Consider the following 14,150-nt stretch of genomic DNA (forward strand, 5'->3'; position numbering starts at 1 on the left):
TTTGGCACTGCATTCTCTTCTTCCAAGTAAGGGATCTTTATCTTTCTGTTGATGTATGATGAAAAATTAGCTTGTACAATGAGATGATGATTTTAGTATGATGCTTGGTCTCTTTTTAGAGTCTTGAGAGAAAGAGGCTTCCTATAAATTACAGGTTATTAGCACTTCGAATTAGGCTCATTTCTGAAAGGGTCTGATAAGAATCCTACAGCAGAAGCAATGCGAAAATGGACAAGATTTAAAAGATAATTTTGACAACATACTAGCATATTACATAGTGTTTGCCTTAGGAAATCCTTAAGGGAAAAAAATCTAGCAACAATAACAACTAAAGTAATAGATAGCTTAGTTGGATAAGTTTACGCTTTAGTGATTTTCATTGCAATCAATGCAGATCCTCAACTTGGAGTCAATCAGGTGGCATGTACCTACAATTAAATTAATAAATATGTACTAGTGGTGCCAACATCAGTTTTTCATTCCCTAGGTATAGGTGAAAAAGAATCGAGCTTCCCCCAAGATAAAAGAATAATCAGCAAAAAAGTACTGTTATGGCCGGTGCTTCATTGGATTGGAGTGTAATTGTGCTCTCTTGTGGCACCGTCTATTACAGCCCCTATAAAGAATGGCCTGATTAGACTTTCAAGGGATCACCGAAGTTGTAGAGCAGTAAGGTCAGGAGGTGGTGTGTGCTGGGCTCTATCAGTAATGGGCCCTAGTAAACCTGATCGATGGATGTGAATAATTCAACTTCGGCCCTACAATTCTATGGGGCTTTCGACCATAAATAGAAGGGCTCTTGTCCCCATTTTATTAGCTTGCTTGGAGGCACTCACTAGAATAAGCTGAGTGACCACCATTGACTGAAGCATGCGAGGGTATCATCTAAACATTGTAGATGGGTGAGATAGCTGAAGTGGAGACACCAGGCAAACAATACCCTTCCAAAGATCAGAATTGTAGAGACCAGCTCACAACCTTGAACAATCTTCCCTGCTAGAATAGAGGTAGGGTGTTCCACCCTTTTCTTCCACCCACCCCAATCTTGATCAGTAGGGCCTCTGGCTGAAACTGACCATGATATAAGATATAGGGAGGGCCATTCATGAGAATTAAGAAGAACATGCCGCTATCCCAATGCCCAAAAGCAACCCATTGAGAAGAAACTGCCCACTCGGCTGAAGCCTGAAGGTATCAATTGACCACCCCAGTGATATCTTCCACCATGCCTCTCGAAGTCGCTTGAACGGAACAACAACCTCAGGGCTGATAAGTGGATTCCACTCCTTGTTCAGACCCTTAGAATGGTAGGCACCACTAGAGCTCAACCAACAACATACGCTTCACCCTTGCTCTCCACCATTTCACATACAAAATGGTTTTGCAAATCAATTTTCTTTGTTTAGAATGGACATTCACTTACTTAGGACCCTTAGGCCTAGCACAATATTTGGTCTGGTAGAAACCATGATATATATTGACTAGTAAATTCCCTTGGCACATAGACTAGTCATTTTCTTAATCTCACTAGGTGTAGCAGGACACTATTCAAGTGAAAGCTTTGCTCACATAGCAATAAGAACACTCATTGGTTTGCAGTCCTGCATCTTAAAGCTTTTCAAAGTAGTGTCAAAACATCCAAAGTTTTTCGTTAGCTCTATCCCTTATGTTCTCAATGTCCAAGGTAAACTTAGCAACCACTAATTTCTTCAAAACCAACTATAATGAAAGCCTACATTTAAGAACCTTAATCATGTTCTGTAATTGAAAAACGAAAATGTTAACAATAAATTGATCACCATTTGCTAATTATAGGGACAATAGTCAAATTTAGCTCTCATAATCCCCAATTCATAGCACATGAATCGAATTTTTGATACCACAACTAAGATATTTTTTAAGATAACGACAAGACTTTTTCAACTTGCAAACCAAGTCCTCCTTATCATGAAGTGCTCGAGCTGTGTCGTGAAGATTTTGTTCAAATCTATATGTAAGAAAGTGGTTTTAACATCCATTTGCTCAACCTCAAGGTTAAAAGCAGTTGTGACCAGTACAAAAATGTAATGGATCCAAGCTTTGCAATGGGAGAGAATATCTCACTGAGATCACTTTCCTTAAGAACAGGGCTGAGCCACCAACTTTGCTTTGTACTTAACGATTTTCTCCTCAGAATTGAGTTTTTCTTCTTGAAAATCCATTTATTTTTGTAGCCAATGGGTTTTTCATCTTCAAGGAACCTTACCAAGTCCTATTTCTGTATTTCTCTATGGTGTCTATCTCCTCACTCATGGCCTTGTTCTAGGATTTTCTATTTCCACAATTGCCTCCTTTACAGTGCTACGCTCATCATAATTATTAGACAAAACAAAAATTCACTGAAAATCAGGCGTGCTATACATTTTGGTTGTCTTCCTTGTCGATGCTCCTCCTCAAGAGTGGTGTTTGAGGTTGTCATCCATCTGAATCATTGTATGGATTAACCTTGTTAGGTCCATATTGCACCTTTGTTTCACTCTCTGTTGCAGTGTTCATGTTATTGGGCTCTAGCTGTACTTCTAATTTTTCCTCATTTGTAGGCTGTGAAGGCTAAAGCAAAAGTCTGGTCACCACCAAAATCACATCCAGTCTGTGCAGGAGTTTTCTTTTATTCAGATTTTGAAGCTTTTGTCTCATAATTCCATGTTACTTAAAGAACTCTTCTCTGCTTTGAGTTCTAACTTACACCTATTTCTTTTGGCACATGTACATATGGCTCAAATGTGAAAACTCTGAGATGCTGCAATGATGACAATTTACCTGCAAAAACCTCCTAACAGTTTTGTCAACAAGTGCAAAAGTAGGGGATACATAATTTCCGTGTAGCTTTTTTGATCTATACCAACTCCATGGAGCACGCTCCTAGATCTCACCATTAGTGTGCTACTCATTCTTTTCGCAACTCTATTCTTCACAGGGATGTATGGAGTTGTTTTCTGTCTAGCATGCCACTATCTTTACCTATTCTCTCAAATTCTGGAGGACTCTACTATCTGCTGTTTTGGTTCTCCTTCTCAGTCTTGTTCTCCATGAGAGTCCTCAACTTTTTGAATTTGCTGAAGACTTCCGCTTTCTGTCTCAGAAAAATCACCCATGTTTATCTTGAGAAGACATTAATAACTGGAGATGCTTTATATAAAATGATTATCCTTGATTTCTACATTAGTTTGTGTTAGAGTTTCACCCATATTACCCTGAAGGTGTTCTTCCTTCAGCAGTGCTGTGGTGAACTGCAATTTCCTCCAAGCAGAGAAGTGTACTTAGCAGCTGCATTGATCTGTGTGCAGGTGTGTACTTAACAGTCAAGAACAACATCAACATGGTGCACCAATATTGGCATAGTTTACCTTGGTTTTTGTGCAGCTGAGAGACCGGCAGATATGTATGAGAAGCATGCCTGGCTATGTTGGGAGTCTTCATTGAAATTTGCACTCAACTACTGAGTGGATGTACCTTGGTCTCAACTACTTTGATTAAATGTTGGTAGTTCTTAGATGAGGTTGATTGATGGGTCGGACTAGTTTATTGATTAGTTAAACCGAGTGCAACTATAGTGAGTTGTAAGTTTAACTTGGAGCTTTACTTGACACATGTTCTTTGTTTCTCCTTGTTAAATTCTTAGTGCACCTGTCTATTTATTGGGCGATTATTCTAATATTAATAATTATGCAGATAGAGCCTGTGTACATCTTTTCAGATTTAACGAGAAGACAGGTGGAGGTTTGAGAGTTCAATGCTGTTTTTCTTTTGTTGCTATTTTCAGTAGTATGTGATTGTAGATTACCATATTCAGAGATTATTGTTTTGAGTGATGTTTTCATGTTTTAAATATTTAGTTTTAGGATCAAATTGTCTGAGTGCAGAATTTGCTTGCTGTGATCAGAAAATTAACATATTATAGGCAAAGATTATCCTTTGTAGCTACGATAACAGATAATCACAGTGATTTCTGCATCTGAAAAGACATCTTTGCCTCCATTTTTTGCAATTTTGTTTCCATTATTTATCTTTGCTTTAATTTTCTACATTTCTGAGATCCAATCTTTCTATAAAAATATTGTATATTCAGAGATTATTGTTTTGATTGATGTTTTCATGTTTTAAAATATGTAGTTTGGGATCAAATTTTATTGAGTGCAGAATTTGCTTGTTTTGATCTGCAAATTAACATATTGTAGGCAAAGTTTATGCTTTGTAGTTATGATAACAGATAATCACTGTGATTTCTGCATCTAAAAAAGATGTCTTTGGCTCCATGTTTTGGAATTTTGTTTCCATTATTTATCTTTGCTTTGATTTTCTACATTTCTGAGATCCAAACTTTCTAGAATAATTTTGTATATTCAGAGATTATTGTTTCGATTAATGTTTTCACGTTTTAAAATATGTAGTTTGGGATCAAATTTTATTGAGTGCAGAATTTGTTTGCTGTGATCTGCAAATTAACATATTGTAGGCAAAGTTTATGCTTTGTAGTTATGATAACAGATAATCACTGTGATTTCTGCATCACTAAAATTGTTTCGAGTGATGTTTTCATGTTTTCAATATTTAGTTTTGGGATCAAATTGTCTGAGTGCAGAATTTGCTTGCTGTGATCAGAAAATTAACATATTGAAGGCAAAGATTATCCTTTGTAGCTGCGATAACAGATAATCGCAGTGATTTCTGCATCTGAAAAGACATCTTTGCCTCCATTTTTTGCAATTTTGTTTCCATTATTTATCTTTGCTTTAATTTTCTACATTTCTGAGATCCAATCTTTCTATAATAATTTTGTATATTCAGAGATCATTGTTTTGATTGATGTTTTCATGTTTTACTTGGGATCAAATTTTATTGAGTGCAGAATTTGCTTGCTGTGATCTGCAAATTAACATATTGTAAGCAAAGTTTATGCTTTGTAGTTATGATAACAGATAATCACTGTGATTTCTGCATCTAAAAAAGATGTCTTTGGCTCCATGTTTTGGAATTTTGTTTCCATTATTTATCTTTGCTTTGATTTTCTACATTTCTGAGATCCAAGCTTTCTAGAATATATTTTATAAATGGTATTGAGAACACACACTATGAATTTCTGTCATGTTATTCTATTTGATCAGGTGTGCTCTTTGTATCTTTCTTTCTCACGAGTGCTTTGTTGGACTTAATTTAATTTGGTCTGCTGCTCAGAAATACTGTTCGCCTTGACTTGTTACCTGCCATATTATAATGTTACATTATCTTTGCTTATGCATATTTCTAATGGTTTTGGATTTATTTGATTTGCTACATTTTAGATTTATCACAAATTGTAGGTTAGGCAGTGCTTCATTATATTGAGAGAATCAATTCGAAGCATAGAACAATTTTGATTTGTTGTTAGATATTTTTCAACTGTTTTATTTATATTTTCATTGAATACTGCTAGGTAAATACTCCAAGAATATGTGCTCGCTTGATCTGGGCTCTTGCAGAGCATCTTGACTTAAATGGTTTGGATCCATTGCTTGCTGATGATCCTGAAGATCCTTTAAATATAATAATTTCAAATATGCGCAAGGTATTGTTCACTGTAGATTCTTCAGCTCCAACAGCTACAAATAGGCTTCAGGACGTTCAAGCAGTTCTTCTATGTGCACAACATTTGGGATCTCGATATCCACGAGCAGCTCAACTTCTGACGAAGGAGTTGGAAGATTTCCGGAGCAGCAATTTGGCTGATTCTGTAAACAAACACCAATGCCGCCTTATATTGCAAATGATAAAGTACATTACAAGTCATCCCCAGGATAGGTAAACAGAAAAACTTTCAAGCTTTGTTCTTATATCTTTCTGGTTGTTGTCTGGGGTTGCCTAAAAGGTTAGATATATGAAGGACAAGGATGGTCATAGATATTTTTGCATTTGCACATTCTAATTTATAACTAGATCAAACAGAGGAATTTACAAGCATAAATTTTAATATCTACAAAAGGAATCAATCTTCAAAACATGGTAAACAGAAACATTAGAAGATGAGGATGAGCAACCATGGTAACAATCTATCATATGTGGACTGTTGGTGTATTTGACCAAATAGGAGAGATTACAGAGTGTTGTTGATGTAATTAGTATAAAAAGAATGCATCACCTTTAGTGTAAAACTAAGTTGGTGATGCTGATTTTTGAATTTTGGATGCGCTTGGATGCGTCTATATATTATATGCAAAGAAATGCAAAAATTGAAAAATATACAAAAATAAATCAATACTATGATACTTCACCATTAATGGTTCAACTTCACAAATATACAGATTGAAATAACTATTTAGTTAATTACTCAAGTTCAAGATTCCAATTCAATTTGAATTACAAAATCAAAACTTAGTTCACGATTCAATGTTGATCAGTTGAGAGTCAAGAGTCAAGAGTCAAGATTTACTAATCAGATTCAGTCGTTCAGAATTATAAGGATTCTCAAAAGAATTCACATTCTTATAATCTCCAAATGCTGCAAGTTCAAGACCATTTGAACAAAAAACGGTTCCGCTTATGATAGATGCAACACATGCCATGATGCTATTAACATCATCATTTTTGATTGTAGTAAGATCTTGAAACGTTGCATCCAAGTTTGCACATTCAGGGGCTACATCCCAAAGCTTGGTTGACCCTGTCTTGTATTCATCCTCTTTACATGACAAAAGACGCAAGTTGGTATGAGGGTAAACCAAGTCTTCAACTTTTTGTGAGCCCAACCTATTGCGCTTCATTGAATGGATATAGGAGTATGTACTCCAATTCCGTTCAGCAGTAGAAGAACTTGCAACCTGGACAATGTTCATAAAATTAAACATACAAATGAAAAGCAAATTAAAGATTGTTAAACACTAAATTGTAGAATACAAGTGGAAAAAATAAAAAAAACTAAAAAAACTTACTCCTGAGAGGATCTTGATTGCAAGAGGTTGTAGATGCTTGTATGGTTGACCATACATGTACCACCATATGATAGCTCCCATGTTATTTTGGTCCTTTATTGCATACAGAGTAGGTTTTGATCCTGAAGAAAATAAGACAAATTCTTGACTCACCTTTTTGTGCATTTTGTCATCTTGAGTGATTTTTCCAAATGCTTTATAGCACCCATTGGCAACTTCTTCACCCGCATATTGTGCAACTCTATTCGGCATAGCAAGTGTTTGTTGGCTATAGTACCTTGGAGATAAGGCATATGCAAGAAGGCGCAATGGGATAGTCATCTTCTCTCAACGATGATTAATGATTGCGTCCACCTTATTGCATAATGCTTCACATTTTGTGGGGTCATTCTCATGTGTTTGTATGGAAAGTGTTACCTTCTCTACCATGATGTCCAAGCCATTGTATACATCCCTCATGCAAGGTGAATCTATATCAACAAAGCGGAGCATAGTCATGACAGGTTCAATGAAATCCAATACAAACTGCACATGAGACCACCAAATGCCATCCAAAACCAAAGCCTTGATCTTCTGGGCTCTATCTGAACTCAAAGCCTTCCATGTACCCCATTGGCTAGAAACAACCATTTGGCTCAATGCCCTTGCACCTTGACATGTCATCTCCTAACAATAATATGTGATGTGGATCGGGTCTCAACAACCTAAGCAAGTTAACAAGATGTCAATAAATATTAAGCACCATTATATAGAATTTGATAAATTGAACATGAGTGTTAAACTCATTCATATTAAATAAATAAATAAAATCAATTAAATACAATTTACCTTCAACAACTCCGACTTGGGGAATGATCCGAATATGGATTGTGACATGTGGTGGTTAGTCACAAACATTTGTATCTCTTTTCTGCCTTGGTATATTTGCTTCACCCATTCTATTTGGGTGCCAATTTTTTGCATGACTAAGTTGAGGGAGTGTATGGTGCATGTTGTACCAAAAAATATGGTTGTATCGATTCTCAACCAAAGCACCTACACCCCTACACTTTTTGGCATTATTGTAACCACATGGATCAAATTCTCACTACCCACCATCTCTATGGCCTCATTGAGAATTCTGGAAATGAACTATGAACCCTTAACTTCTCCTTCATGGTCAACCATCGTAAAATACATTGCCCCTTTGGGGGACATTGCAATCACATTCATCAATGGCCAATTTCTTATATCTTTCATCCTTCAAGCACAATAGATAAACCGAAAGTTTTCCAAGAAGTTTAGTTGGCTGAAGAGCTTTCTTTATAGAAGTCTTCTCTTTTTGCTAAAAATATTAGTACACACCTTTTCATACCCAAGAGTAGAGTAATCAGCTGGTCTTTAATGATGGCTGCCACCATTTCCTTCCAATGTGGTGATCTCATCAAGTTGAAAGGAAGACCATTGACATATAGGCAATGTGCAATTGCTTGATTGACAAGCTTTCTTGGCTCCATTTTAAATGTGGAAACCAATGGACCTCTTTTGTGGTCAATAAATTCTACTTCTTCCTCTTCCTCTTTCGGTATAGGTACTTGCGAGAATGGATGTTTAGAGGATACAACTTGATCAGTAAGCAATCAATGTGCAATTGCTTGATTGACAAGCTTTCTTGGCTCCATTTTAAATGTGGAAACCAATGGACCTCTTTTGTGGTCAATAAATTTCTACTTCTTCCTCTTCCTCTCTCGGTATAGGTACTTGTGAGAATGGATGTTTAGAGGATACAACTTGATCAGTAAGCAATTTTATTTTGCTCTTTGTGGATGGAGTTTGATAAAATCTTTTTCTTGATTTGTTAACCACATGATCAACAGCTTCTTGTTCTCTTTTAAATCTTGCTAATTGTGCATCAGTCATCCCCTTTCCATCTTTGCTTCCTTTGCTCATTCCTTGTCCTTTCCTAGTAGGGCCCAGGAAATGAGTTTTGACCTGAGAATATGACCTATTGAAATGGTTTACTATGACCTACATTACATTTCCAAAATGTATGACCCATCTCTTGAAGCCTGTGATAATCTTGTTCTATGTATCCATAATGGAGATCCTACATCAATTTTGAATTTATCACTTCGTTCACCTTGCACTGCCACTGAACTTTGACTACCAGAAGTGGCCATTTGTGCACAATACAATCTATGAATCTAATAAGAAAATAAAAATAAATAAATTAGAAATATACTACGAACATCAAGCATACAACTGCAAAAATAGGATACAAAAATATTAAAATAGATAGCTAAACTTGTTTCTTCATTTCATAAAAAAAAATGGAAAAAAAGTTGTAAAAGCTTTTCCAAAACTTAAAAAACTCATTAAAATCTCAAAAAAATATCAGTTAAAGAACTCGAGAATGGGATCAAATGCTTATCTTAGATGCTTAGAAGTCTTTTGTAGAAGCTATTTGACACACTACGAATAATCCTCTTTCAAAATGATGACCTTGCTTTCAAAATGCCAAAATGGAGACCAAATGAGAAGAGAGCTCAATTGCAAACAAAATGAAAAGAATGGACAATGAATAGGCTCTTTTAGGGCCATGTTACGGTTTAGGAATAAAACTGAAAGAAGCTTTCTACAAGAGTGTAGCAAGAGCATATTGTTTATGGTGCATTGAAGATGAAAATGTACATATGATGCCTTGCTTATATAGGCATGGTTGTGAGGTAGCACTAGACAATTTTCTTAATCCTATATAAGGAGACAATTCATGATAAGATAGGATAAGTTAACATGACAACTGTATTTTTGTATAAAGATTCTTAACTCCTCAAGTAAACGTAATGTACAAATATCTGTGAAAGGACCTAACTAGGAATTAGTTAGATAACATGCCTCTGTTCACACTACATAGGGGGAAGCCGGATCAGAAAAACCCATGTTCACACCAGCATCCCCCTTTAAATGCAACTCAGGGAGAATGTAAGCAAATGCAAATTAGCATCATACACACAAATACTGAGAGGGTTGGCAGGGGGTGAGTCATTATTTACTACTTTTTAAATTAAACCATCATGTTTACACTAACATCAAAACATTATCGATAACAATGCAAATAGTGAACACATCTACACAATAGAACAAGATTTATGTGAAAACTAGAATTGCAAAAGAAACAATCATTAACTCAACTGCTTCTATTTTACCTTCACATGCTTCATCCAGCTTTTTTCTGCTAATCTAGCAGAAACTCTTATATATACAGGCAATGCAATAGTGTTTGTACTCTATAACTTCTGGTTCTCTTTAATCTGGAGTAAATCGAATGAAACTTGTATATATATATATACTTTTCGTGTAGCCTTAACTTCCAAACAGTAGAGAAAAACAAATTGCTGATGGTAGAACATGGTACCAAAAATAATGACTGTTTATATAATTACCACCTCTAAGCAGTAGACTTTGGAAACTTGATATAGATCGAGTAAGCTTGGTCGATGATGGGAAGTCTACTTTTGGATATATTTGTAATCTTGGTACGAGAGTAGTCGTGAACTAGTAAGAAACAACAAAAAAGAGCTCGTTCCTCTATAGAAGAAGAGTATTAGGGAACCATCAAAACATGCGAGACAATATGGCCTTAGAGGTTGCTTTTAGATATGCACATGTATATCAAGTAGGGCCTTCACCGTTGTATTGTGATAATGTGGTGCTAAAGCTTTCCAAGAATCCTGCCTGCCATGAGCTTACAGAACATTTGTGTAACAACTGGTTTTCCCGGGTCTAAATTAACATCTATCAAATGCATAGAATACGGTTATAACTTCGATTTCATAAGAAGGCAATTACATCATTCATGTTCATGTGAAAAAGATTTATCGTTAAAGTCAGTTTAACAAAAATTTCTTAACTAAATACTTGAAATACCTCTTAATTAAATTACTTCAGAAATTGAAATCACATACCTCGGAAAAACTGAGACTGAAAATCATCTAAGTATGCTTTTGCAACCACCTGGTTAGTCCACAAATACACTATAACAATTTCTCAAATCGACTGCTATCTCAAAAATCATTTGATGAATACCACTAAATACCAATATAACTTAAATTAGGGCATCACATATCATCTTACCAATTAGGGCATCTATTACCATCGGTTTATTTAGGGATTCTGGTACTGTTTTACCACTTAGGGCTTCCGCGACGACGGATTCAATTTAGGGCTTTTGCGACAACGAATTTTATCTAAGGTTTCCGCGATGACGGATTCAATTTAGGGCTTCCGCAACCACGGATTGAACTAGGTTTTTCGATACCACGGATTCAGTTAGGGCTTCCATACCACCATATCAATTAAGGTTCCAGCTGTCATACAACCAATTAGGGCTTCGGATTTCTTTTCCTTCCAATTGCTTATCTGTGACAGTTTCTCAAGATTAGATAATTACTTATATTCAATATTCATTTATATGAAGTAAAATGATGATAACAATGAAATATTTCAATTTAATCTTACCTTCTCATAAACAAAAATGATAATACTTGTTTCCGATAAACGATTGATTTTATGGCTTATCTCTGTTTGACGCATATTTGACATCTTGAGAGAGGTGAAACATTGCCAGGGCTTTACCACCCAACCTCAGACCACAACATATCCCCACACGATCTCTAACGAGAAAGGCCCTCCTGACCCGGAATTGACAGGGAACATCTTACCATCCACTGAACTTCCTGGTAATTAACTCATCGTACATCTTGGCAGCAGAAGATCTTCCATAATAGGAATATGCATAAGCTATCAATTGATTCATATTAATTGATAAATATTGGTATGTCACAGCTATTACGGATTCAATTATCATAGATTCCTCTTTTTCACCTCAACACCCTTTCTCTTGGCTACACAGTTGGGTGAGTTCTAGGTATTATGAAATTCTCAAGTTAACTGATTCTGCCAATTATACATGTATCCAACATTTCACAAACTATGTTCATACATTATAATTTAACATATACAAAATCGAGTACATTTCTAGGAAATGTCAGCACCATCAATTTTTTTTTTGAAAGATTCCAGGGCATTTAAAATTTCTGTCTCTAGATTGGAAATAATGAATTCAGGCATTCATGTAATATTCTCATAACCTAGTTCCACACGAAAAGCCTAACTAGATCCAAAGGAAGTTAGAAGACATTAGCACAAACTTGACAATTGACAGGTATGGCTCTGATGAATAAAAGCATTAGGTGTTGAATTTATTATGCTACTTGTCTACTCACTTTACATGGCCTCCATAATTTCAATTTAAACCATAATCGAAATCAAATAAGAATAGGAAATATTGTCCTAACAAAAAGGTTGTGCCTCTGTAATTTGTAGATTTTCATTAAGTAGTAAGCATGTCAAAAGAAAATAGAATGACTGCCAGTGAATCATTGGGTGTATAAGACATCAAATATACCAATCTTTCTCCCTAGGTTCAGCAATAATACACCTGATTGATTATTCTATCTTTTAAGACATTCAGCAGATTAGGAGTATTACTTTGACCAAAGTTTTTATCCAACTAAAGGTGTTGGCTTATTTACAGTTCACATGAGCTAAATACAGACTTAAAAGAAGTTTACGTTTTGCTCTAATCTTTTGAAGATTGCTTGTATACTGGAAATATGGGATTCCTTTTGAAAGAATTCAAAGGCCGACTCAGCTTGGACGTGATAATGGAAAAAGATTAAAAGAAAGCACAGTTATTTCCTTATGTGACACAAGCTTTGAAGATGGCTTGGTACTCCCGTAAACATCACTTTCTTCCTAGACTTCCACAGCTTTCTGGATGTGATGATATAATCATGATGATTACCTAGGTTCTGTCGACAGCTTAGAAAGCTCAAAAGATAACGTTGGGAAACAATATGGAGACGGGTTCAGATGTTAAAGGTTTCGAAATTGAGCAGGGTGATAGACATGAGCAAAGGTAATAGGTATGAGCAGGGTAATTGCAGAGTGAATGTGAGTTGACTATCCCCAAGGTGCCCGATAGACAACAAGACCCGTATATTTATTTATTTGAACCTGGCCTTACGGCTTCCTGCCGTTACAAGATCATACACGAATGTCTTACTCCATCGATTTGAAAAGAAATAGGGAAATAAAATAAAAAAAAGAAAAGAAAGCCGATTACAAGCTATTCGCATACCCAAAGTAACCATTTGATTCCAACTATAAATTCAAAGTAAATTAATTAAAAACAAGAACATAAGTTGGAAGATTATAATGGATTCTAATTTCCAATTATTTAATCGATTAAAAAAACAAGGAAGGCATAAAAGAATATAACTTGAAAATAATAATTTAAATGTTGTTAAAATTCGAACATTTTTAAAATCTTAGAAGTACAATCAACATTACTTAATTGATTATTAAATTATAATGATTTCAGAGGCGATTTTATAAAATATACGTTTATAAAGAAGGATAATTAAAAACTTTAAAAAAAATTAAAGTCCTTAAGATACATTTTATATTTTAACTCAATTATTTTATTTAAAATATTTATTTAAATAACTCATGCAATTCCATAGATGTATCCTGTTTCAAATCGCTAGGTCCTTTACCCGTCTGCCAGTGATGGTGATGCTCTGCCAAATTCTTTTCAGACAATGCTTCCACCCCTTCGACATGCTCCTTGCAAGGAATTTCTCTGTAATTAAATTATAAATTATAAATAATCATATCAGTTAACCTTTCATCTTAATTCCATGAATTCGCGACTAATGATCATCTAACATGTCATCTTCACTTGAAAATCATAACGACCAACTATCTTACCAATTCGCCAGATTATATCAAATTAAACTACCAACTAACTTCATGTGAACCTCAACGGCTATATTTCAAGCTAGGTCAAAAATTGGGATGTAACAATTTGGAGCTTCATTGTCATTTCACATGACAACTTGTAGAAGATGGATCAGTGATGTTGCAGTATATTCTTAGTGAGGAGTAAAATTTTATAACCTTGGTCTAGTTAACAAATTGACCAATAAGAGAGGGTGTAAAACAATATTGTTATATTTAGTTTATAATGGTCAATTAAGTTGTTAGGATAGACTTTAGGAGTACTCTTATTCTTTAGTTGTCATTTGCTTTTCATATTTTCCGATCTTATGGTTATTGGATAAATTTGTTAAAATTGAATATCTTACTTAAGGAGTCTTTTGG

The 14,150-nt window shown here is 35.2% G+C and overlaps 1 protein-coding gene across 1 annotated transcript in view; it reads left to right on the forward strand.

Moving 5' to 3' along the window:
* Positions 1-14,150, forward strand: part of TPLATE (ARM repeat superfamily protein) — a 99,309-nt gene that overhangs the window by 15,726 nt on the left and 69,433 nt on the right. The window contains exon 4 of the mRNA XM_089787005.1: positions 5,453-5,817. Coding sequence (XP_089643131.1) covers positions 5,453-5,817 — 365 coding nt within the window. The remainder of the gene's footprint in view (positions 1-5,452; positions 5,818-14,150) is intronic.

Source organism: Cupressus sempervirens, chromosome 6, assembly GCF_028749045.1.
Source record: "Cupressus sempervirens isolate cs-2001-9-10 chromosome 6, ASM2874904v1, whole genome shotgun sequence".
NCBI classification, from domain to species: domain Eukaryota; kingdom Viridiplantae; phylum Streptophyta; class Pinopsida; order Cupressales; family Cupressaceae; genus Cupressus; species Cupressus sempervirens.